The sequence below is a fragment of the Carica papaya genome, chromosome 3 (assembly GCF_054855325.1).
Source record: "Carica papaya isolate Zhongbai chromosome 3, ASM5485532v1, whole genome shotgun sequence".
In the NCBI taxonomy this organism is placed as follows: Eukaryota; Viridiplantae; Streptophyta; class Magnoliopsida; order Brassicales; family Caricaceae; genus Carica; species Carica papaya.
In genome coordinates this window covers 32,020,619-32,045,932 of record NC_142311.1, presented here as the reverse complement: position 1 = coordinate 32,045,932, position 25,314 = coordinate 32,020,619, and the positions used below count along the sequence as shown (strand labels likewise).

The window sequence follows — 25,314 nt, the reverse complement described above, 5'->3', positions numbered from 1 at the left end:
GGGTTTTTTTTGGAACACGTGCAGGTACCAGTAGTGCGTTTCAGTTCCCCAAGGAAAATTCAGGGAAAATTAGGGACAGCCTGCAAGAGCACTATGAAGCCGTGTTCGGACCCCGAAACGAGTAAGGACCCCTCACCCTATTTCCTATCACGGTTTTAAAGTTCAATAAATGATAAAACGGTATTTCATGAATCAACGAATGTGTGAAATTGCTTAAGGTCGCTAATGGAGCCCGAGTCTAGTGTGTTTGTCGGTTAACTGTTATTTGGCCTGTTTTACAGTTTTAAATGCAGCATGAGGTTCGATGTTTTCATTTTATAGTTTCGTGTGCATATTTTACTGTTTTATTGATTATGGATTGAATCACCGGGATATTGATGCTATATGTTGTCTGTTTGGCATAAATTATCGTTTTGCTTGTTTGTATGTGATTGATAATGCTGACTGAGGGAAAAGGAGAATGAAAGATTATGTGAATGAAAATTGTATAATATGTTCAGCCTGACTAGATATCCTGGGAGATGGTGGACGGACCGGGTCCGTAGGGAACCCTACCGGGATTGTGGTCTCCCATACCGGACGGGGTATGGAGATCTTATGTGTTTTGGCGCCCATACCGGACGGGGTATGGGGACGGCCCGTTTCACCCTCATACCGGACGGGGTAATGAGGTTTATTGTTTTGGCGCCCATACCGGACGGGATATGGAGACGACCCGTTTCATCCTCATACTGGACGGGGTAATGAGGTCTATGGTTTGGCGCCCATACCGAACGGGGTATGGGGACGGCCCTGGAATATGATTTCAAGTGTTAAGGATTAACGGGTAGCGGGACCCCTATAGATCCCCATGGATACTAGTGGGCTGGTGAATTAGGAAAATATGTTGTTAACGATTGAATTACGAAAAGTGTGATAGGTATTATGTTATACAGTTCATATATATGTTTTCATGATGATGATGATGTTATTGCTTTCATATATTGTTTTATGAATTTCACCGAGGTAAGTAAATGGTAAAGGTTTTATTATCGATAAAAGGATTTGTTGTAAATTATGCTCCATTGGTCTTTTTGTGTTTTCTACCCACCTTTACCTCCGTGACGGTGAGATATCGTGATGTCTTTACTGGGCTAGTGTAGCTCATTCCTTATTTAATCATTTCAGATCAAGAGGACATCGTTCCCGAGCCGCTTCCGCAGGAGGACGACGAAGGGGACGCCTAAGGACTCAATAGTCACATTCGTAGTTTTTACTTTCAAGTTTCTCCTTTAGGTAGTTTAATCTTTTATATTTTGTGAACGCGTTTTTGCTTTCGGTGTAAGGGATGTTATTCAAATTTTGACTTCGCTTCCGCATTTGATATTTATAAAACAAATTCCATTATGAATTACCGGAGCTGTTACAAATATCATCCCTCAATACCCTCGTCCGATATGAGAGTGAAACCGGTCGTCCTCATACCCTGTCTGGTATGAGCGCCAAAATATTAATCCTTAATACCCCGTTCGGTATGAGAAAACGTTTTACGGTAGGGTTCCCTATGTACCCAATCTGTCCACCATCTCTCAAGGTATCCAGTAAGGCTACCATTCATTCATTCACTTAATCAAACAATTTTCTATTTACATTTATTTTTTAAGTTCACAATTTAATTGTAAATCACGCAAAATAAGTAATACATGCATAAAGTAAATATAACTGAATCATCTTACCAACTCCAATATATTATTATGCATTTAAAACTGTAAAATCAATAAATAAGTTAAAATATGACAAACAGTAATAAATAACCGTTTTTGACTCCATTAGTAACATGTAATTAATTATCAAAATTTTTTAAATTGCATCAAATAACGTATTATTTATAATTAGATTTCAATTCTATAACAGGGACTAAAGTGAGGGATTTTTACTCGAATTAGTGTCCGAAATACTAAACTTTCCACTGCGCCTATGAGTGGTCCCCAGGTTTCCTGAATTTTTTTTTGGATATTAAAACACACTTCAAGTACCTAGAAATACTCCTAAAAAATCTAAAATCGGTGTTAAATTTTTTTTTTTTGACCAATTGCGGAATTCCAGCATGGCGACATGTCTCACCCTCATGCCGGATAGGGTATGGGGACGACCCGTCTCACCCTCATGCCGAACGGGGTATTGAGGGATGATATTTTTGGCACTCATACCGGACGGAGTATGAGGACGACCGGTTAATTGACAATGTTGAATAAGGGTTCACGCGTAGTGGAGACCTCCTTATGGACCCCCATAGATACCAGTAGGCTAGTTAAAAAGGAAAATTATTGTTTAGATTAATTGAAAATGATATTATGATATTGTTGTGTTATTGACTCTATAGGTGAATTTTGAAAATTTCGCTATGCTAAGTGTACAATAAATGATTTTATTTATGATAAATAAATTTACTTGAATTAAGAGCTTCATTAATTATTTTTATGATTTTTACCAACCTTCATTTATGTATCGGTGAGTAGTGTGACATTCTTAGTTGGGTAGTGTAGCTCACTCTTTCATTAATCATTTCAGATCAAGAGAACCAAGATCTAGATCCCGATCCATAAGATGGTTGCGAATAGAATGTTCAATTGTTTACTTTCCATTTATTTCTCTAATTTTTCGTTGTTCTTGTATAAGGGTCATTCTCGTAACTCTATTGGGTATTCTGAATTATTGTGTAATGAATGTAAACCCTAATGCTATTATTTCGCTTTCACATTCAATTTATAATTTATTTATTTTTTACTTCTAGGTCGTTATAAATCCTCAATCAAGGTAAGCTCTTTTGTTAACTAAGTCGACTAGTTTATTAGTTTAAGTGAAAGATTTATCATTAAAATCCAAATAAATAAGGCCTAATAAGTTCATTATATTAGACAAAATACTTAAAAATATAGATTACTTTCTCTAAAATAATTCATTTCCTTCACCTCAAGTGTTAAAATGAAATCACCAAGTAGCTCCGAGGGTTTTTACATGTCTTAACCCATATTCAAAATCTTTTGAACGAAATGATATTTTACTTGAGAATTTGAAGGCTCATAAATTTTAGTAAAGAACTGTAAAGACTGTCAATCCTAATTAAAAATTACATGAGCAAATCAAGGTTGGTTCAATGCTGATAGTTGAGGCTCACACAAGACATAAGTCACCTTTAGTCCATTCAGGCTCACAATTTACAAAATGCTAAATCTAAGCTAATGCAATGTATATTTCTAAACTAGCTTTTTACATTCTGGTTTCAGACAAACAAAAATGGAGGGAGAAGATTTATTTATTAAGGCATTGAGACTCAATAATATAGAGGTCTAGCTAAGGCCTGTACAAGAGGATGGAATGATATTCATGAGTCTAAATGAGGCAATTGTTCTTTCCTTATCGCATCCTTTGAATTTTCTAAAAAATACTGATGAGTAACATTAGTACTGGTCTTAACATTCTTTATCATACGAACTATTATTTTTAAAGAAATTATGGGACTAACACTTGGTGAAAGAACTTGAACTAGTAATTTATAAGGTTTTATAATAGTTAAAACCTATAAATTTAGTAGGTATACTTTCATAGAGACCAGCTTGTTTCTTTAATATTTGCTGCACTTTAAAGTTATTGATAATTGCTAGTCTTTTACCTTTTAAATGGCAAACAACAGTACTAATGTGGCCTTGATCTTCAAAACCATGACCCTACGAATATTTGAAAATTGGTATAGTGGCAACATTGTGTTATTACGATAATGCCTCTTTTATTAGTGGATAATTAATATTAATTTTAGGGCTACAATTGTGATCAATATCCACTTTGTCTTGAAATTTAGTGGTCTTGTGATATATTTTGATGGATTTCGATGAGTTATTTTGGTCATCATGATCTGCTGCTTCCTTAATTAGTGGTAGCTGTAGACAATCATTACTGCCTTGCACTTGTCTTGACATAATGGTTTTTGCATTATAGATGAATAGTCCCTAATACCAAGTCACTTACTCTATAACAAATGAACTTTTTTTTTTTTTACTATGGATATGTGGCCAAGATCCTGATTAAGATTTTGTCATATTTTTCTCATTCGGTCAACAAATTTGAGAGAACAACATTCATATCAATTTTAAGCCATTGGTAATATGGCTTAAACCATTGCCCTTGTGAGGTTTTAATAATAGAAATTCTTTCTTTGCTACATTCCTTCACTTCATGGTCAAACTCTCCTTAGTAATAAGGCAAACTCATTTTTAAATTGAATTCAGTGCTGGAAGTTTTGAGTTTTGACTAAAAATATTCTCAATACTAAGAGTTTATCAATTTGTAAGACACTTGGACTCAAGTGTAGTTTACCTAAGTATAACCATTTATAACAAAATCAACTTCTATTATCTAACTGATTGTGCTAGTAATATTCAATATGTTATTTTTATTAAATAATCTCAAATATAACTCCATAATTATGATATAAAAGAATGTCTAATAGAAATTAATTTTAGTAATATATTTTGATGACAATCTTTAAAAATGATGAGAGCTCCTTTTAAATTCAAATGTTTTTATATATTGTCTATATTTCACTTAACATTTGCATAAGTAGTTTGAAAAGGAATAAGTTTTCGAGATACTAAATCTTGCTATCTGTTTTTTTTGTTGAGCAATAGAGGGGTTTCTTGAAATGAAGTAGTTCCCTTAATTCCAAATAGTTCCTGATGTATGTTGATTAAAATTGTTGATTGTTTTTAATCTTTTAAGTATAACATTATATATGGTTAATCGAGTTCTTAATTATACTATAAATATATACTGTCCTTTAAAATAACATGTAAATTATAATGGAGAAATTGCATGACGACTATTAACTTCTTTAATAATTTTACAGGTAGTTAGAAGGCCAAAAAAATAAAAAATAATAATAGAAGACTAGTCGAGAAAGTTGATTAAGGAAGGAAAACATAAAAAAGAGAATTAACTGAGTAAAAAAAAAAAAAATCTTGAAAAGAGAATTCATAAAAGATAGAAGTGAAACTAAGGACTAACAATAATAGCTAAGCTAAGGCAAAGATAAGATTGATAGCTCTAGAAGGAAGAAGACAAACTCATAAAGAGAGGGAGAGAGAGAGAGAGAGAACTCATGGCAAGGACACCTTGGCTTGTATTTCTTAGTGGAAGTGCTATTTTGATTATGATTTTTGCACTATGGAATGTAAGCATGACGACTCTAACCCAATTCCAAAGGTCAATACATACCCACTTGTTTGCAAGCCCTCCCTAGTTTGTCATACCAAAAACAATTATCATTAAAACACTATACATACATATATATATATATATTGAAAAATATTATACATACCCACTTCTTCAATGGATACTCATACCTTATTTCATGGTAGAAAATTTTCAATGCACCCAAACCACAGTACCGTAGATAAAAAAATTGGGAGACATACACTCCTTTTATATTTTAGAATAAATAAAAAAAATTATCATAAATATTTTATTTATAAAATACACTTATTTATTAAGAGAATAAAATTTAATATAATATATAACTTTACGTAGAATTTAAACAATTTAATTTTGATAAATTTATATTCTATTATTTTAATTTTATGTAGACTTTTGTAGAATACTAATTTTTCATTTTATTAAATTTTTTATAATGTTCAATTAAACTAAATATATTTTACGTTTTTTCAATTTTAAATTACAGCATGAATCAATCTTTTAAAAAGGAATAATCACTGACAACCACTTTAATTTTATTCCTTAATTAAAAAATAAAGTAAATCAATTAAAGAATAAAATAGGCAAAAAGAGATTAAAAATTAAAAATTAAAAATTAAATAAATTAATCCAAAGATATTCCATAATTACATTTTTATTTATTATTCATATTTTATAATTAATAAAATTAAAAAACAACAAATATAATTAACATGAAAATTGCTTATCAAATAAATAAATAATTGAAAATTAGAAAATTTTATTTTATCCCTGCAAGCTGTTGTATGCGAATGGAAGGAGCTTTATGTAATTTTACTTTTTGATTATATTATTCTTTTTTCCTTTCTGAGAAGCAGATTGGAGAGTTAACGAAAACGGAAATATAATTTTGATTCTGCAAAGCAAAATTCTTCTTCCCGTCTCAAATTTCTCGCTTAATTGTCAAACAAGTCGTCGTTCTGAAATCCAATTCAAAATACGCGGCAAAATATAAAAATTTTTCTTCTGTTCTTCAACACAAATTCAATGGCGGCCGCAATTATTTTCCGATTCTTAACTATTTCGAGGTAGCCGCTGTCGGAGTTTAAGTATTTGTGCTTCTTGAACTGTTTGCTTTTTTTTTTTTTTTGGAAAAGCTAACTGTATCGTTTTCACAAATATATTGTGAAACCCTAAATATCTGGAGCTTTTCCTATTTAGCGTCGGTTTCTCTTTCTTTTCATTGGTTACCTTTACTACATTGTCTTTCTTCTTTTTCTTCAAATTCTGGCTCTCGAGCTTCCGCTTCCGCGTATATGTAGGTCATATATAGTTCTAGATGAAGATTGTGATAATTTTGTCGTGAGTCATTTTTTTTGACTTTTGGCTCAGTTAGGTAGATAATAGGAGAGGGATTCTTGGACGATGGAAGAGCCTGGACAGCTAAAAAGTGCGGTGATCAATGCTACGGCCGGCGCAGTTGCTGGCGCTATTTCACGAACAGTAACCTCGCCCCTCGATGTCATTAAGATCAGGTTTCAGGTAAAATTACTTTTTAACTTTTCGCATCCCCAGTTATCTGAGCGAACGTTCTAGTCTTTAATTGAATTAAGTTGAGGAAATATGAGAACTCCTGGGAGATTTTTTTTTTCGTATATATATATAGTAATTTATTATAAAGTATGTTCTCAAAATAGCAATGCAAATAGTCGCAACATAAGAATGACGATTTATTGATTCCTACCAGAAGTCTCATGAATTAAGAGTTGGCAAAAGAAGCCAGTCTCAGGTCTAAATTTAGGGTTGCACCATTTTATTAAGCCTAGAGTTTTTGAGTTGATTCAGAGTCCATACGCTCCATATGGATTTTATATATCTTTAACAGGCTAGAATCTTGATTGCAGCATTTTTTTTAAATGCCTGCTCTGCACTCTTTAAGTGCCTGTTTTGAGTTTGAAACTGCCTTGGGTTCCATTCTTGATTGATGTTAGAGACTGCATTTAAAATGAACAACACCAGAAAGCATCTAGAACTTGTTTCCAAAACCTTCTTACTTGTTGTTCTACCATCATTTAAATAACTCTTGGTGGTTGAGAAAACTCTTTTAGGTGAATGCTGGCATTTGTTTAGTTCCTGTTTAAATTATTGGAGCCACTGGCAAGCTTAAGAAAATCATTACTCTGTGTTATGGCAGGTTCAATTAGAGCCCACTTCTTCATGGGCTTTGCTTCAAAGAAATTTGTCTGGACCATCAAAATATACTGGAATGTTTCAAGCAACAAAGAATATATTTAGAGAGGAAGGTTTAACGGTATGTCACTCAACACTTGCAATCTTTGATGATCTGAAGGTATTTTTAGCATTTTTACGTGTCTTGATCAATGATTTGTGTGAAGAGCCTGTTAAATTTACACTTATTATTTTTTGGTAATTAGTGCTTGATTGGTAAATTTTAAGATTGTTAATTCATGGTTCTGATTTAAGACTTGAAGGAGCATGGTTTTTGAACTCATTTTGGAGTGTCTGAAAGGAGAGGAACAACAAAGCTTTGGCAGGAGATTAGTCTCTCTTATAGGAATTACAAATAGCTGGTTTTCTCTTGCATTTTTAGTTCATGGTCACATTCTTTCTAGATTAGTCTCTCTTATATGTAAACCCTATGTGTTTTTATATATGAGTGGCAGTGCCCTGCGATTTATATTTTTAATACTTCTGCTTTTATTAAGAAGCTTGTGGTTGAAATCTAATACATATCGAGCGTGAACTTTTGCACTTGTAAACATCATTTTTGTTACTTACTCGTCATTTATTGTGATAGACCTTGGATAAGTGCGATGTTGCTTTTCTCTGTAGTTCCCCTGAAATGTAATCTGGAATTGGTAGTCCTCACACCTAATTCCCAGTAGCTAAATTAGCGGTAACCAGATAATATTATGGTCTATGTTCTAAAGTCTGATGGCAGATGTTGGAATACTCTAATACTGTTTTCATCAGATCAGTTAAATGATTGTAATATTGTAAGGTTTTGCAAGACTCATGACAAGTTAATTTCTCTTATGACAGGGTTTTTGGCGTGGCAATGTCCCAGCTTTACTTATGGTTATGCCTTATACTGCCATACAATTTGCTGTCTTACATAAATTGAAAACATTTGCATCTGGTTCTCAGAAAGCAGGTATGTTATGTCATATAAAACTTCTCCATTTTAAAACAGGAAATTTTTAACTCATTTTTACCTAATAACTGTAGTAGTATTCTTCAGTAACATTTCTATTTCTGTGACTGTACTAATCCATCCAAAGTCTGCTAAGTCTGTGACCTTATTGAGACTTTAAATCTCTAAATTTTGTTATTGATCAGATATAATCTTATATGGTTTCTCACTTTGTTGCGTGGAATGGACTGATTCTTTTTTGTGATGCAGAGGATCACATTAATTTGAGTCCTTATCTGTCATACATCAGTGGGGCATTAGCTGGGTGTGCAGCTACTGTTGGATCGTATCCATTTGATCTTCTACGAACCATTTTAGCCTCACAGGGGGAGCCTAAGGTGTACCATTTAATTAAAGTACTACGAAATTGTGAAGACATTATATTGATGGTTTTAACATCTTAAAGAATTTCTAGGTATTTAAGGCTTCTAAGTTGTTTTTTCTTGAGAGAGGAATTAAGCCTTATAAGTAAAATAATAGACATCTTCACCTTTTTGGAATTTTTATTCTTTATATTTTCGACTTGCATAGCAATTTGTATGACTGTAAGAATTAATACTTCTCATCTCTGATATTATGTTTCAGTTTTTATTAGGCATAGCATGAGTTTCTTGTTTTACTGTGAATGAGATTACATTTTACGTTGTGGATATGCTGAAAGTTATCTTCACTTTTAGATTCATTTGGCAGTGTGTAGATCAAGAATGGCTTATGAGAAAAATAATTTCCACTAAGGACCAAATTGCCACCATTGTATTTTCTCCCTTTTTTTCTTTTTCTCCCCTCCCAAACAAATTCTTATTTTCCCTGTAAACTTAAAATTGTCTTTTTTTGGTGTTCTTATATTGGTTGACAATACTTAGAAATGCACTTTGATTGATTATCTTAATTTCAGAAGTTAAGCTTGTCATTTTAGTTGTTATCTTTCAAACGTTTTGGTATGTTAAAAGCAATTCGAATTTTAGCATAGCTTGGCTGATTATGGGCTTTATCTAGGTGTATCCAACCATGTCATCTGCATTTCTCGATATAATAAGAACTCGTGGCTTCAGGGGGTTATATTCTGGATTGTCACCAACGCTAGTTGAGATTGTCCCATATGCTGGCTTACAATTTGGCACATATGACACGTTTAAACGTTGGACAATGGTAAGCTTTAACTTTCTTTTTCTCTTTTGATCTGTTCTTCTCTAAGTCTACTGATCATCCTTAGTCTTACTACCCTCTTAAGGAATGATGAGATTATACTGTACGTGGTGGGACCATTAAGTGACTAGTTGGAAACTTAATAACGTTAAGTCAAGTCTCTTGATATCTAATGTAGAACGTTGATGCTATGGTTCAGTAAGGTCTCTTGGAGCATTTCTTGTTTCTTGCACTCTATTGTTTTACACTGCTGGGATACACATTTCTTCTTGGAAATATTCAGACCAGGTACTTTTGTGGCAGATTTTTCAAAATATAATGCCTCCCTTTGCTACATGAAATACTTTCTCGGTTTTTGCTTGTTTATACATAAAACATATCTGGTTGTTGAAAATGAAATTAAGATTTGGGAGATCATACAAAAATAAGACTCAAGTTTGTAAATAACTTTTTATTTTCAAACTCATCATATTTTTACTATCATTTTTGAAACCTATTTTTAGAAAAACTTTCGACGACAAATATTTTTGTACATAAATATGTGGAAAATAAAAAATAAGAATAGTTAACAAAACCTATATTATTTTTTTCTAGTTAATTTCTTCAGTTTGTCATACTGTGACCTTTGTTTTACTTTTTGCTTTTTAATTTGATAAATTCTGCTCTAGGCCTGGAATCGGTTCAGCTCCTCCTCCACCAGCTTAGCCAGTACAGATGATAGCCTCTCAAGTTTTCAGCTTTTCATCTGTGGGTTAGCAGCCGGCACATGTGCCAAACTTGTCTGCCATCCACTCGATGTAGTCAAGAAAAGGTTCCAGGTAGGTTTCTACATTCTCGAATTGTGTTTTCGTGGCACACTTCGATCAGTAAATAAATGATTGCTATATGTTAACAAAAATTGTTACCAAAACTAGTGTTCAAGATGTTGCATCTCAGTCAAATGGAGCAAAAAATGCACAAAAGAAATTTTTTAAGGCAATTTTCAGTTCTCTACCTTGACTCAAACATGGGTGATAGAGAGCATTTGTCTTTAACTGATAACAATTTAGTAAGTACATAGCAATCATGTACTTAGTAATTGACTTGGGCTGGAAATCAAAATCCCGTATGGCAATTTTTAGTTATCTACCTTGAGTTGAACTTGGGTCATATGAGATTGTTGTGTTTGGCTATTGCAGATTGAAGGTCTACAGAGGCATCCAAGATATGGAGCCCGAGTGGAACATCGGGCTTACAGAAATATGTTTGATGCCCTACGCCGAATCTTGCAATCTGAGGGTTGGGCTGGTCTATACAAAGGAATTGTCCCGTCAACTGTCAAAGCTGCACCTGCTGGTGCTGTAACATTTGTGGCATATGAGCTTACATCAGACTGGTTAGAATCAATTTTAACTTGAATCTGACCTGAATATTTATTCTTTATTAGGTTCAAAATATGTTTGGATAACATCATTCTTTTTGCTTCTACGTTTATAAAGCCCTCATCGTGGGAAAGAAAAGAGTTGGTATTTTTCACTTGTACGTCCTCATAATGGATAATATCTACACTCAAGGCTATAGTTCCTAGTTATAGATTATTAAAACTTTGTAGCTACGTCCTAATTTATAAAAATGATAGTATGTTCTTTTTCCATGTTTGCTGCTTCCAAATTTATAATTTGTTTTTGGTCTGACGTGAATGATTTGTTTTTGGTCAAATTGGAGAGTAATCTTGTTCTCATATACAAAAGTCAATCTCTCAGACGTCTGAACTGATAAATCCGAAAAACTGATATGGATTATTGGGATTGTGTTATTGGATTATACCACAAATGGTCAAGTGATGTGGCAGTGAAAAGAAATTGTAAGCAAACGTGAGTGTTTAATGGGTATGACATTTTGGTTGTTGGCATCTGGGTCTTGGCTAGAAAGTAGAAAGTTTTTCTCTTCGGTAGGTTTTAAGCCGCTCTTTTACAACTTCCCAACAGGTCAGGATTCATGGCATTCCCATTTTTGAACTAAATCTTGTTTTTTTGTGCATAATTATTAATTTTTTTTTTTCAATTTTGTAAGTGGTAAAAAATAAGAAGACTAGTTGGAGTATTACAGAGTAACTTTAAGATATTAGTTAAAGGCTGAGCAAAGATTGTTGCTTTGTTCTTTGTGATTTAGTTTTCCTCTCTTAAAGATATTAGTTAATGTTTCACAACCTTCAACTTTCTCCTATTATTAGGCACTAACTAATCTTTTAACTATTTAATGTTAGATTTAAGATTCTTTTTTTTTTTTAGATTCAGAACTTAAATTATTTATTTAAATCTCCATATGTTTTTCTTTAAATTATTTTTTATACTGTTCAATATTTTTTCAAATAAATCTAAACATTATTATTTTTTCGGTAAATCATCGTCATGCCAATGGCCATGTGGGGCTGACATGACAATAGATGAGGATATAGTGTTTTTTTTTTTTTTTTTTAATATCAAATTCACACGAATGTCACGTAAAGGAAACATGAAAATTGTAAACCACCATAATCTTTTGAACTTAAAATTATGCATCAAAATGCACAGTGAATGGACTGCTGGAACATTGGTAAGACACCAGATATTCAATAATTCATTCACGGGTAAGCAAAATCGCATTTCCAAAGCAAGGAGTTAGACCAAAGAGCTTCACATTTCACAGTTTAGAAAACTGGGGAAAGTTTTATGCTTTAACCACGATGTTCCACCGATATTATTGTACAAAATTTGGATAAGAACTTATTTTGTACAATTAGTATACATTGATGTGATATCACTCTTCATTATATGTTTATGAACTTATAAATAACCGATTGAATTTTACTGGTTACTCTACTTTTTTCTTCTAATAATAAAAGTCGATACCATATCAGTTTATACCCGTTACACAAAATAACTCCTTTTGAGACAACCTGCAGGCACACCCAGTAATATAAACCCTGTACGATTAAAGGGAACTGACCATTTTGGCAGCTAATGCAACTTCCACAAGTCTCCAAATTTGTTTGTGGAACCATGCCTTTATTCAATAGGAAAATCCCTTTTGTAATTCAAGGAGCAAGTGTAAGTCAGTAATTCTCATTGAAGTTTGTCCTGTTTAGCGCTGTCCTCAGGAGGTAATGAGAGAAACTGCACGATCCTCTGAACCTGAGCTTCGTCAATTCGGAACTTCTCTGCAATCTGGTGAACATCCATAGGCCCATTGTGATCATCAGCCTTGCCCTGGTACAGAAGCATAATGTGGCGCAGCTGTACTACGTTTAAGGTTCCTGGAGGAGCAGGTCTTTCTTCGTACCTCCAAGAATCTGGTTTTGTATTTCGCAGCTTTGGCATGGGCCTATTCTGCTTTTCCACCACAAATGCCTGTAATGCAGAGTTAGAAATTTATAGACCAACATCAAGGTATTAGAGAAAAATGCTGCCCGAATATTTCTAGGTATCCGATCATTCCCTTGACTACTTGAAGCAATGCATTCTGCAAGCTACACGTCAAGTATGCAGAACATGAAGAAAAGCTTACCGCTCTCAATCCTAACTAAGGGGGCAGGTCTGTGTGAAAATAAAGCACATTTGACTTGTTCAGTATTAGTTAGTTTATCCCCATTGAGAAAATTATGTTTTGAGTGAGGGTTGATAAGAACTCATTCCACAGACTGACAAAATTTTTGAGAACATTGATGCTGAAGAACCAGTCAAGACAACAATTTTTCAGCAGGCAATTCTTCGCCACCTCTGCCTATTTTGAAGTAATAGTTCTTCATGATATACCTGTAGTTAATATTTTGCAAATTTTGAAAAACCAAAACATCCAAAGGCCCTCCTTGCATCCAAATGATTGTTGCCAATCAAGAAGCATGTCAAAATTCATCATCCTATTCAGGGCAAGTAAACCCTACTGAAAAATATTCACAGTGAAATGAATATAACAGCAAACTGATATTTGTTCTCCCCAATTAGTCTAACCAGCTGTAGTTATCACTGCAAGTATCAAGCAAAGATTAAGGCCATGTTCAGAAGAAATTAAGAATTTTGTTGTTTGATTCATTTGAAAATCAATATATAGTTAAACTAAGGCTATATTTGAAAATCAATATAGAAATTCGCATTTCAGTTCAACTAGAAGAATATGCTAATAAGAACATAAGAATTTGACCTTCTATGAAATTTGATGCACAACTAAAATAATATATTTCAAATGAAAAGTACGTATTCTTTTGAAAGAAAAAACTTGGAATATATTATTCTAATTTTAGATAAAGGTCAATTTTTTAAGAAATTTATAGAGTATTTTATCCACTTTTTTTTAGTTAAACTAAGTGTGAAATGAAAAGTAATATCTACAAACATAGCCTAACTACGGAATTCCGAGCACAAATTGTTGATTTCATTCAAAAATAACCTAAGAAGCGAAGGCAAACAACACGAATCAACTCACCTCACCCATCTCAGCTTTCCCTCCGGGCTTTGTTCTAACCCTACCCAACATTTGTGTAAGCATTGCATCATACTGCGGATCACGTTCTTCCAGTACATTCTCAGCATTAAGTCTCGAGTCTCCATCTTGCAATCACAAGCACAATCACAATCACAATACTTCTAAGAGATCACTCTCACATTCCCATCAACCGAGTTCAACTAGTAAACCATGTACAACGGAGGTGCGTGATTGGGATTTCGAGCCAGTTTATTCGGCAAATAAAACAGTACCCGCTAATAATTCATGAGTTTCACTGATACCCATTTTGATTGAAACCAAAATCAACATAAAAAATCTTTCACTTTGGACTAGAATGATTTGGCTAATAACCATACAAGAAACGAGGAAAAAAGAAACTCGGGAAACTTGAAGAAGGGAGAGTGGGGTTTACCAGCAGGATCAACATTGGGTTTTGATACCCTCGTGATTCCAACGGGGCCGGTAGGTTCCGCGACAGGGGTCCGATCGACGGCAGTCTTGGATTTTAATGGTGGAGTCTGCTCCACACCACCTGGGCCTCTGATTCTTCCAGCTGCTCGACGAAATGCCTGACCCATTTTTCCGACTCTCCTTTTTCCCTCAGATATTCTTTTCACTTCTCCAAGCAAATCAATGCGAGAAAGGAATAGGGTTAAGGACAAATTCATACAGACAAGTCTCCTCCTTCAGTCCTTCTCTCTGATTGAAAGTGTCGAAGTGTTTGCTTATAGAGAATGAATTGGAATTCGTAAAGTTGATAGAGAGGGTAGCTGCTGAACTAACGGAAGCCGTGCGTGTGGAGGACACGCGACAGTTTTTAGGTCACACTTGAGGCCTTACGTTGCCACGTGGATAGTTACTTGGATTACAGTTTGTTCACCCCTTAATTCCAAATAAATTTTTTTCTTTATATTTTAAATTCTCTAATCAAAATTTTAAATTAAATAGTCTTCTATCAAATATTTTGTTAAGAAAATTATTTTGAATTTTTATATAAAAAAATTTGAAATTCATAAATTATATAATACATAAATACCAATTATAATACGATATAAAATAATTTTTAAATAATATTTAAAATTATACAAAAATTATTATATTTAAAATTTGTATACATCAATACAAGATGAATATGTGTAATAAAAAATTACATTATGTGTGTATTATATATGAATGAAAAAATTAAATTTTTGTTTGCAATTAAAAATATTCTTAATTACCCACTAAATTTATAAAATAAAACAAAATACATTCAATCATTGATTTAGTTTTATTTTTAAAATTTTCAAAACTAAAATATATAAATAAATCCAAAATTGGTGACATTTTTTTTTGTTTACCAATCCTAGCTACACTTTCCATTAATAGAAGCCTCTATATTTAGTGATGCTCTTTTAACATTTGAATTCATTATTTTAGGAAAAAAGAAATTTAATATCTATGAATTAATTAATTCTTAAATAAAATATTATATAAATATTTAATATATTATAAATAATAATATAATAAATAATTATATTTAAAAAATTTAATTTAACAGTTAGAATATTCTCAAGTTAAGTCTCACGTATCAAACTGAATCTCCTCCTATTCTAATTAAAAGTAAATTACTTATACTAAGACTAAAAATTTACGGAAAAAAAGAAATCATCCTTGTCTCATTTGGGAAGAATCAAAACCTAGTTTACAAGCTAACACTGATTTATTGAAGTTAATTTATCAATTCATGAGCATTAGAGATACCAAAGCAAAGCAAAGAGCATGTAGAGCTACCCATAGAAAACCAGTCTTTAAAACATTTGATAAACACTGAAAAGTTTATTTATGCTTACCTTTTGAACAGACCGCCAAAGCTTTTTTTCCCTTCTACATTTTCTGTTTGAAGTTTCCCTCTTACACTGTTTATTAACCAGCAGAGACAAGTTCCAGATTTACAATACAAACAGAAACAAGACCTATACTTGAATCAGTCTAAACTAGACTGTTATGGACTCACTTGTAGAACAGACTTCTGTGACTGTAGGTAACTTGATCAGATGGTAAAAGTACCAGGAGGAGTCTGAATTTTAACAGTGACTCGAGTTTGGTGCTCCGGCCGGTTTTCCAGGCCAAACTCCGGTTACCGGACAAGCAATTATGGATAACCACTGCAAGGTGAAGTCGAAAGAAAATGAAATAGATACAAGTTTTTAGTTAAATATAATGGTAAATCAAAATTAATTAGGTTTAGTTCTCGATTAACTTTTTGTTGATACCTTCAATGGTGGTTCCTCAGCTTCTTTGAGTATTCAATACCAGCATAATCATCTCTGATTCATGCATCTGGAATCATACATGCAATGCCAGAGTCTTCCAGAGAAAACAGATGAAAGACTGCTGGAAGTTCGATTTTTGTCACGTCAACAAATGAACAATCAACCAACTTCAAGTTGAATTAGACTGTAAGCTTGCTGAGCACTTCTCCGTTACTATCATGCACCCTATTAACTTTTTCCTCTGCTTTGGAATCCACAATTCCATCACTAATGTTCTCAGCAGTGGTAGGTCTAACACGAGCATGACGGGAAGGTCTTGGTTCTGATGGCAAACCATCCTTACACTTCTGCTTTACAGTAAGAAATCCACAAGCAGGGGCTTCAAGCGCTTTAGTAGTCAGAGGTCTATTTCTTGTGATCTGTCTGCGAACATTCACGTTGGACTAGAGGTCAGAGCAAGTCACATTATTGGGTTCCTTTAGCCAGATGGGATCCTCTTGCTGCTTGCATGTTTGATCATGCTGTTCTTCTGTAACTTCCTTCATGAAGGGTCTATCAGTTTTGTCCTGAGGGACATGTAAGTTAAGGTCAATCAGTTCCCGGGGTTGATGTTCTTGAAGAGGGTGTTCAACAAAAATATTAACACGAGTCCCTTCGTTTTCATTGGACAAATTAAAATGCTTCTTAGTCCCGGGAGGCTCTCTTCACTATAAAATGGCATGCTCTTACACATTTAGCAGCCCCCATCATATCTAATTTCTGTTTTTTTTTGTATTGAAAAAAAAGAGTTAAAAGGAAGAACCTAGGGATAAGCCTAGTAGTAGAAACAAGAATCACAGCGTTTTCTTTTCTGTATCCCCTGATGTTGACTGTCTTGACAACATCCATTTCTTCAAATTGGCATACAGAGTAAATAACACGAAGTAAGAGAAGCAGAGAAGCATGATCACTGCTTCAAAGAGGAAAGGATGCTTTCTTGGAAGCTGCACTTTTAAGTAAATAACATGAAGAATGAGGAAGCAAAAATAAATAATGCAAATTAAAATAGAAAGGGGAGTAGGGAAAGTGCTGCTAGGAAAACAGGTATCTTTTGTATTGAATCTTCCACGAAGTCCACAGGGTGCATGAAGGAAAAGAAAAAACTGTGCACTTATGGCAACATATGGCAGCACCAGCTTGTTGCAACAAAGAAGAGGAAATATAGAGAATAGAGCATAATGTGTTAACCAACTGAAAGGATCAGGCATTTTAAGGGCCAGCAGGCTTGCAGGGAGAAGAGACAGCAGAATTGACTTCTCGTGAACTGCATATATATACAGTTTAAAAAATGTTAAAGCACAAGAAAACTAGATTGCCAAATGAAAGAAAAAGTTGAACATACCTTGGAACGAAAACAAGTAGAATGCAAAAGAACTATTTAGCAATGCATAGAGGAAACCTTCGCTGCTGGGGCGCGTACTTGCTGAACCATTGAATGTAAGCAAGTAAAAAGAGCTGCAGCTAAGCTGAGAGACTTTAATGATTGTGTTGTAAATAATCTCTTCCATTTTATAAATACAGATGTGGTGCACCAAAAGTTGGCCACATAATCCTCGTATATTCACCTTTCAAAAGGAGTAAGACGGGAGAGAACCTGTAATGGGGCTCTGACATTTTAGTGTAAACAGTAACATTTAACATTCAAAAAAATGACAGAACTTGATACGACCTATAATCTCAAATACAATAGACGACCTTATTATAATCTTGAAAAAGCTATAGATATTTGTGTTCTCTAGCATTCAAGGAGCACGATCTATCTACAACAGTTGAAACAGGGCAGCACTTGTTACCCTTTTACTTATCCTATTTAAGGAAATGTATTTCTTTGAATTATGTTTGACGACTCTACCCAGGCAAAGGGAAATTGTATTTCATATTGGCCTTCTCAGCAAAATATATGTGCATATAAGTAACTAATCCAAAAACTAAGGCTCTGTAATCAAGTTACTTTATGTCAAACGACAACTTCTTTTTCCAAACTGTAATCCTTGGTTTTTGGATAAAAATGCATACACACAGTTTGTACAGTCAAAGGACAACAACTGCTTTGTCTTAAGAGGTTGTTTTCTCCTTTTTTTCTTTGCATTATTTTCTTTTAACTGAAAAAAGATCTTTCAGTTGATTTTCCTTTTCTCCAATAAAAAATAAGAAAATAGGGGAAATGACCTCCATCAAATCATTTTCGGTGAACCAAATGGAGCCTAAGTTTACTTAGGAAGTTAACAAATTTGAGAATTGTTAACATATATAATAGCAAGATATGAATACTCGTCCAAAAGCAGAAACAAATCCAAGAAAACCAGATGTAAGTGACAGCCAAGAAATTTTTTTTTTTATTTAAGGTCAATAGCCAAGAATATTTGGCTCAGAGAAAGCACAAAGAAAAATTAGTAAATGTTATTAACCAATATAAAAGATAATAACAGAAACTTCAACTTGAATTAGACTGTAAGCTTGCCAAGCACTTCTCATGCACCCCATTTGCTTTTTCCTCCACTTTGGAATCCACAATTCCATCACTAATGTTCTCAGCAGTGGTAGTTCTAACACGAGCACGACGGGAAGGTCTTGGTTCTGATGGCAAACCATCCTTACACTTCCTCTTCTGCTTTACAGTAAGAAATCCACAAGCATGGGCTTCAAGCGCTTTAGTGGTCGGAGGTCTATTTCTTGTGCTCTGTCTGCGACCATTCATGTTGGACTGGAGGTCAGAGCTAGTCACATTATTGGGTTCCTTTAGCCAGATGGGATCCTCTGGCTGCTTGCTTGTTTGATCATGCTGTTCTTCTGTAACTTCCATCATGAAGGGTCCATCAATTTCGTCCTGAGGAACAGGTAAGTTTAGGTCAATCAGTTCCCGGGGTTGATGTTCCTGAAGAGGGTGTTCCACAAAAATATTAACACAAGTCCCTGCGTTTTCATTGACCGGGCTGCTCTTAGATGAAGAACAGGCAGATGATAGTTTGTCTTCAGGTGCATTACTTGCATCCGCTTGGGAGAGGACATTTGCACTCAGATCTGACTTACTTGAACAGCAACTCGTTTCATATTTTTCAACTCTGGGGCCCAGGACTTTTGCTGTGTTTCGGACTGTCTCAGCACGAGTACAAGCAGTTAATCTCCGACGTCTTTTGGCAACAGGGGCTAAATGATTTTTATGGTCAGGTTTCGTCCTCTGCCCTGAATCTTTCACACCCTTTCTTGGCTGAATATTGTTGCACATGTTCCTATCTCCCTCCTTTGGTATTTTCACAGTCATGTTATTAGTATCTGGGCCATTAAGGGCATAAATCGGTTTTGGAGCATTCCTGTCAGAAGAGATTTCGTTGTCAAAAGCTATCATGGTTGGCCTTGAAGTAACAGTATTATCCCCATCAAAAGGTAAGGTATTGGCAGACTCGGATTCGTCTGATAACTCCTCAGAAGAACTGGCATTACTACTGATAGAATAAATTCTAGCAGGTGAAGCATTCATTTCAACAGGTAAGGATCTGAATTCTCTCACCCCGGATATTCCCTCACTAACCAAACTTGTATCCACAATGGTGAACTTAATAGCATCTGTAGCACGGTTTGAAATCCGTGGCTTGAGATAATAGTGGCGGTTCTTATCAGGAAGGTCTTGGCCCAGTTTTGTTTCATCAGCCAACCCATTTTCTACCTTGATATTGTTTCCCTTATCTGCTCCAAACTCAAGTTCAAGAAGCCCTGGTTCTGAAGCAACTTTATTCAAGACATCAGTAACAGAATCAAAATAGTGGTTTCCTTTCACTAGTTTCCTTTTGGAAAACTTATTAACACCAGGGATAAGAAAGACCAAAGAATGCTTGGAACCAGCTGCACAACTTTGGTTATTAGGCTGCTCAGAATGCCAACCTCGTGCAAGCAAACGAGGCCAGACAGCTTCCCAGAAGAGATCATTTGATCGGGCTTTGCTCAACCGGTAGTCACCTGTTAAAAATTCAATAATTTCCAATGGAGTAAGTTTAGAGCATGCTTTCCCAATTGGTATTTCTGGACGGACAGCAAGAACTTGATTGGACTTCATACACTCCACAGCCATGCCAGTAAGATCCTCCTTCCCCTTACCAATACCCACTGCCTCTACAAGAGCATTCAACCCTACTGCAGCTTTTAAAGAAAAAACATATTCTTCTAGCAGCATTTTTCCATCTCCAAATGTCTTAGAAACCTACAATTGATCAAAGTTCATAAGTGAGCAAAAGAAAAATTATTTCTATGTAACTGACAATTGAAAAAGGATAAAAAATAGCAACCACAGCAACAGGCATGAATTTCTGTTACAATCTTACCACTTCATTTCTGAAACTGAAGGAAAACATCCATAAAGCCCGTCAGTGTCTTGTAATTTTTTCATAATATAAAACACACATAAAGGACCTAACCAACAAAGAATGAATGAAAAAACGTTTTGATTTGTGCATCCGGTGCTACAAAAACAGATGATTGGTTTCATCTAGCATCAAGCTGAATACATTACATAATCATCATGATATATTACCCAGACACAATTCTCAAATTTACAGAGCTATACTTTGAAACCTTGTTCCTATTACAATTATAAAAAACTATTATTTTGTGAATGCCATTAGATACAGTCAGAAAGGATTAAAATATATCTTCTCAAGAATACACAAATGAATAACCTGAAGATTTGACTATAGAAGCATTACTTCCAAAAAATGGTTACCGGTGGCACATAACACAGGTGAAAGGGGAGTGACGGAGTCTTCCGAAGCTGAAGAAGATAATGAAAATCCAGGAGGTAGCAACAACATGAATACAATGATGATTAGTTTATTTTTTCAGAAAATATTAGTTTATTATTCACTAGGGGGTGCACCCAAGTGCTGAAAAAATTACTTGTACAAAAGAAGGTGAGCAGGGTTGACAAGTGGAAGCAGAGGAATCCTTTTAAGCATAGCAATACAGATGATGGTGATGTTATTGAGGCAGATAATAGCAGTTGTGGTGGCATCAGGTGTGAACTGATATGATGGCACGGATGATGAAAATGGAAATGGAAATGTTTGTGGCTATAGTGATGATGGCAGCACTTATGTAAGGGTAGAGGGAAATAGGAGGTAGAAATTAATTCAAGGATGTTATGAGGAAAAGAATAGCATGTTTTCCCGTTCAACCACAGTATTTTAGATTTCGTGTTCATGTCTATAATTAGATAAATAAAGTCAGAAATCGATTTCCGTAGTATCTCAAAAGCCCTGCTTTCAAGACCATCCTTGATCCACAGAGTTTCGATTGGAGTTAACTCTGATCATAATGTTTAATCTCTATAACAAAATTAGTTTTCAATGTATACTCCATGGGTAAATCTCAAAGCATCAAGAACCTCGCCTATGGGGCATTATCTGTTTATATGACGTAACATACCACAGAAATACAAGTTTTCATTTAGAAGGACCAGAAATCACTGCTCCGCATGACAAAACATACAAATGCTAGTTGATAGACTATCTGGGTCCAGACTTTCAGAAAGCAGCAAGAAATTTCTGGAAAATCAAGAGTGTTACTCTTTAGAGACACAAATAAAATAATTTTCTGAAATAGGGCCAAACAAAAACAGTATCCTGCTTGCTAAAGCCAGTTAATGTGTGCGCATGGATACAGATGACATATTTTAAGAAAAGCAAATGATTACGTTTGCATATAAATTGTGATATCTTCACATGCGTGCATGCACACCAGTTTCATATGTAACCAATCCATTGTTTGAGAAGTTCTAAATTCAAAATTTTGGCAATAGGTAAAAATACTCCATAAAGTACCTCAAGCAAAGTACTTTTCCTTTCTTCTGACACTTGGCGTAACAAACGGGATAAGAATTCTTGTTGCCTTGCTCCTGTAAAGATTTTTTGCCCATATATACATCTTCTACTCCTCACTTTCCGACACTCTGACCATCTTCGGTATTTCTCAGATTTATAGAACTTTCCATAATAAAATGACAGTACATCTCCCATCTTTTGACTCTCAACAAATTTCTTGACATGAGCAAGATTCTTCCCAAAGATATATAAACCAAGTAGAAAACTTGCTTCTTCAATATCACTCCAGGTGTCACCCAGCGTACCAGGAACCATATAATAACCATCACCTACATGCTTCTGGGGCAATTCAGTATTCATTTTCTGATACGTAGTTAAGGTTGCTGATTCCTCCATTTCTATCCCACTGTCCCTTGTAATATCCATCGGATCAACTTTAGTTTTTAAGTCTGTACTTTCAGAAAGTACTTGGGTCTCTTTGATGCATTCAGAATTCACAGACTTCTTCTCATTGGACTTTTCAGCAGGATTACCAACAGTTCCCAGCATTTCACTTTTAATGTCTTTGCCCATGTCGATCCACATAATGGATAAGGGCAGTCCCATTAGAAAATCTTGGGAAACACTAGGCAAACTATTTACATCAGTTAGGTTCCTTGTGAGACAGAAAGTATCAGATTCTGTTACTAGAGATGGAACTTCAACCTGATACTCATCTCCAACTCGAGGAAGCACATCTGGCTCTCCAAATATATTACATATATCAGGAGAATCGGATGAAAGTAATTTCTCAGCATATGTATCTTCAGAGCAGGGGCCATTGTCATTCACTTGAACTACATCCATCTACAAAAGAAATCAGACAAGCAAAAGAATGTTATTGCCTCTAGTATGATATAAAATGAAAAAAAAAAAAAGTACTTTAAATTGCCCATGCAGAAAGCAAGATTGGGGCTTCATAAAAGACAAGATAGGAGAACATAGATTTCCCATTTGTTTGCTTAATGATTCATCTATCGTAGGATTCTAGAAGACAAAATAAACTTGATCCAAGAAAAAAAAAGAACACTAATAAAGAAGCATCGAATTTGCAGAAACAGTGATTTTTGTTTCTGAATCAAACAGTTAACATCAATGCATTGTGAGATTTTCAATTAAAATAATTAGACAGACTACAAACTCTGGCAGTAGGATCATTCACCAAAACCAATAAGATTGCAAGTGCAATTAGAAACTTTCAGTAGATTTTGATCCTTAAACTTCATCTAGAAAAGGTTCCAAAACTAACATAAAGCCAAAAAGAAAAAAAGGCAGGAAAATAGTTGCTCATAATGACATAAACATAATGAAGCTATATCCAGAAACTGCATATACATCTTAAATGCACTAGCTGAAGTGTTTAACTCCAATAGACACATTGAAATACAAAAAAAGCAACAACTCTAATAAGGGCCAACTTAAAAGGAAAAAAAAAAAAAAATTTTTACAATACCAAAAATTCAGCAGAGAAGATCAGCAAAAAGCAAATTATTCGAGTGTATGTAATTTTAGTTCATCATAATAACACAAATAAGACCAAAACTCCTCCCCACCAGAAAGTAACAGATTATATACTGATATCAAAAAAGAAATATATATCACGGATCAAACAGTACTAGAAAAAGAACTCACCCACGAATTTAAAAGATACTTAAACTAAAAAAATAGATATATAATTTGAATAAGATCAGAAAACCAATAGCTTCGAGCATATTTAAACTAAACACGCAACACATATAAAGAGATAGCATGTTACTGACACAGATCCATTTGGAACCCGAAACCAGCAACGAAGGATCCGAAATATGTAATAAATATAAGTACCAATTAAGTACATTTATCTCAAACCAACCAGGCAAAAACGAAGCAACATTCAAACCTGCAAAACAGTAGTAAAAATTAAAAAAAAAAAAAAACACATAGAGAACAGGAAAATACAAACGACAAAAGAGAAAAACAAGAATCAATCAGTACGAAGAACCAAAAACATATAACAAGAAAACCGTTCGCTTCACAGTGAGAATTCCAATATGATCCCAGAAAATTCGTCTTCTCCACTCAGCAAGAAGCCGCGAAAACACACGAAGAACACAATGAATCCCGTAGCATAATAATAAACGAAAGAAATAAAAAGCAAAGAATAATAATAGACAAAAAGAAATTTACTATACCTCTTCGAAGAAGAAGAAGATTGATGAATTTATATTACGCCAAACAAAACGCAGGAGATGAAGTGAAACAGTAAACCTGATAAAGTGGTTCTTCATTGTTATCCACCGATTAGCAACTTACAGATTGGAAAATAAACAAAACGTGAACATATATATACAGTTAAACAAAGAGAGATAAACGTGTCGTCGTTTATACAAACAAATACATATACACATACATATATGTATAGAAAACAGAGAAAGAGCGAGAGAGAGAGAGAGAGAGAGAGAGAGAGTACCTGGACTAAGAAGGGAGCTGCCTTTTCATGGCGGAAAACAAAAGAATTCGGGAGGTTTTTCAAGAGATGAACCCAAAAATAAAAATAAAAATAAGCCAAAGTCGTTTTTCTCTCTTGCTAGTCGCTGCCTTTTTAGAGAGAGAAGTAAATATACGAAGTTGTTTTATTTTTTTTCTTTTTCTTTTTATTTTTATTTTTTTTAAAAAAAATTTATAGAGAGAGGAGAGGGGGGGCTCTGGTCACGTTTTAGCAAAAGAGAGAAAAAATTATATATGCCCACGCGTTACTTAGACGAGTGAGTTTTATTACGTGGAGCACATGACGCGTGGCATGCGTTAAAAGATTCCTTCATCTGAAGTATCGAGTTATCAACTACGAACAGTTCCAGCGCTCTATAAAATCCCAACCAATCATATTACAAAACGAAAAACGTGGGTAATTTTAAAGACAAGGAAGTGAGAGCCCACGTAGACGTGACCGTAGGAGATAAATTTAGTGGGAGCATTTAATACACGCCTAAGTGGATTATTGCGTGGGGTCCGGGGCGACGCGCGGAGATTGAGAGTGGGCGTGGGTTTCGTCGCTTTGAAATGGATTTGTTTGTTTGAATGACCAAATTATCCTTTTCAGAAATTTACTAAGAGCGAGGGAACCTGAGGGTGAGAGGTGGCTTCATAATTATTTATTATTATAAAT

General features: G+C 34.4%; 3 protein-coding genes and 1 long non-coding RNA gene across 11 annotated transcripts; 1 reads left to right on the top strand and 3 right to left on the bottom strand.

Moving 5' to 3' along the window:
* The first annotated feature begins 6,065 nt into the window (after positions 1 to 6,065).
* LOC110819983 (mitochondrial thiamine diphosphate carrier 2-like) lies at positions 6,066 to 11,198 on the top strand. Of its 2 annotated transcripts, none has more exons than XM_022049341.2 (8): positions 6,066 to 6,293; positions 6,602 to 6,747; positions 7,400 to 7,516; positions 8,269 to 8,380; positions 8,630 to 8,757; positions 9,416 to 9,568; positions 10,234 to 10,383; positions 10,744 to 11,198. In XM_022049341.2, exons 2-8 carry the CDS (start codon positions 6,631 to 6,633, stop codon positions 10,960 to 10,962), a joined length of 996 nt encoding a protein of 331 aa, XP_021905033.1. In that variant the 5' UTR covers positions 6,066 to 6,293; positions 6,602 to 6,630; the 3' UTR covers positions 10,963 to 11,198. The 2 variants fall into 2 exon arrangements, with proteins under 2 accessions (XP_021905033.1, XP_021905032.1); XM_022049340.2 differs by having other exon boundaries at positions 6,598 to 6,747.
* Positions 11,199 to 12,218: 1,020 nt separating this feature from the next.
* LOC110819857 (dynein beta chain, ciliary protein) lies at positions 12,219 to 14,829 on the bottom strand. The gene is made up of 3 exons (XM_022049179.2): positions 14,439 to 14,829; positions 14,006 to 14,130; positions 12,219 to 12,933 (listed from the first exon to the last, which is right to left on the bottom strand). Exons 1-3 carry the CDS (start codon positions 14,692 to 14,694, stop codon positions 12,649 to 12,651), a joined length of 666 nt encoding a protein of 221 aa, XP_021904871.2. The 5' UTR covers positions 14,695 to 14,829; the 3' UTR covers positions 12,219 to 12,648.
* A 986-nt stretch (positions 14,830 to 15,815) lies between these two features.
* Positions 15,816 to 16,461, bottom strand: LOC148268575 (uncharacterized). Its single transcript, XR_015818022.1, has 2 exons — positions 16,282 to 16,461; positions 15,816 to 16,173 (listed from the first exon to the last, which is right to left on the bottom strand). It is a non-coding gene; the product is annotated as an uncharacterized LOC148268575 (long non-coding RNA).
* A 2,172-nt stretch (positions 16,462 to 18,633) lies between these two features.
* On the bottom strand, positions 18,634 to 24,797 carry LOC110819866 (arginine-glutamic acid dipeptide repeat protein). Of its 7 annotated transcripts, none has more exons than XM_088216550.1 (5): positions 24,619 to 24,797; positions 24,341 to 24,430; positions 23,930 to 24,048; positions 22,131 to 22,976; positions 18,634 to 20,515 (listed from the first exon to the last, which is right to left on the bottom strand). In XM_088216550.1, exons 4-5 carry the CDS (start codon positions 22,974 to 22,976, stop codon positions 18,755 to 18,757), a joined length of 2,607 nt encoding a protein of 868 aa, XP_088072676.1. In that variant the 5' UTR covers positions 23,930 to 24,048; positions 24,341 to 24,430; positions 24,619 to 24,797; the 3' UTR covers positions 18,634 to 18,754. The 7 variants fall into 7 exon arrangements, with proteins under 7 accessions (XP_088072676.1, XP_088072675.1, XP_088072677.1 ...); XM_088216549.1 differs by having other exon boundaries at positions 24,341 to 24,416; XM_088216551.1 differs by having other exon boundaries at positions 23,994 to 24,048; positions 24,341 to 24,416.
* Positions 24,798 to 25,314: the final 517 nt, after the last annotated feature.

Coding starts and splice junctions, on each gene's coding strand:
- LOC110819866 (XM_088216546.1), bottom strand. CDS start 24,436: ATGAAGAACCACTTTATCAGGTTTACTGTTTCACTTCATCTCCTGCGT. Junction 22,977..24,340: donor TCTTCTTCTTCTTCGAAGAG/GTATAGTAAATT, acceptor TTTCTTTTGTAG/ATGGATGTAGTTCAAGTGAA. Junction 20,516..22,130: donor GGAAAAGTACTTTGCTTGAG/GTACTTTATGGA, acceptor GATCAATTGTAG/GTTTCTAAGACATTTGGAGA.
- LOC110819983 (XM_022049341.2), top strand. CDS start 6,631: ATGGAAGAGCCTGGACAGCTAAAAAGTGCGGTGATCAATGCTACGGCC. Junction 8,381..8,629: donor ATCTGGTTCTCAGAAAGCAG/GTATGTTATGTC, acceptor TTTGTGATGCAG/AGGATCACATTAATTTGAGT. Junction 10,384..10,743: donor TAGTCAAGAAAAGGTTCCAG/GTAGGTTTCTAC, acceptor TGGCTATTGCAG/ATTGAAGGTCTACAGAGGCA.
- LOC110819857 (XM_022049179.2), bottom strand. CDS start 14,694: ATGAATTTGTCCTTAACCCTATTCCTTTCTCGCATTGATTTGCTTGGA. Junction 14,131..14,438: donor ACCCAATGTTGATCCTGCTG/GTAAACCCCACT, acceptor TGTGATTGCAAG/ATGGAGACTCGAGACTTAAT. Junction 12,934..14,005: donor GGAAAGCTGAGATGGGTGAG/GTGAGTTGATTC, acceptor TCTGCATTACAG/GCATTTGTGGTGGAAAAGCA.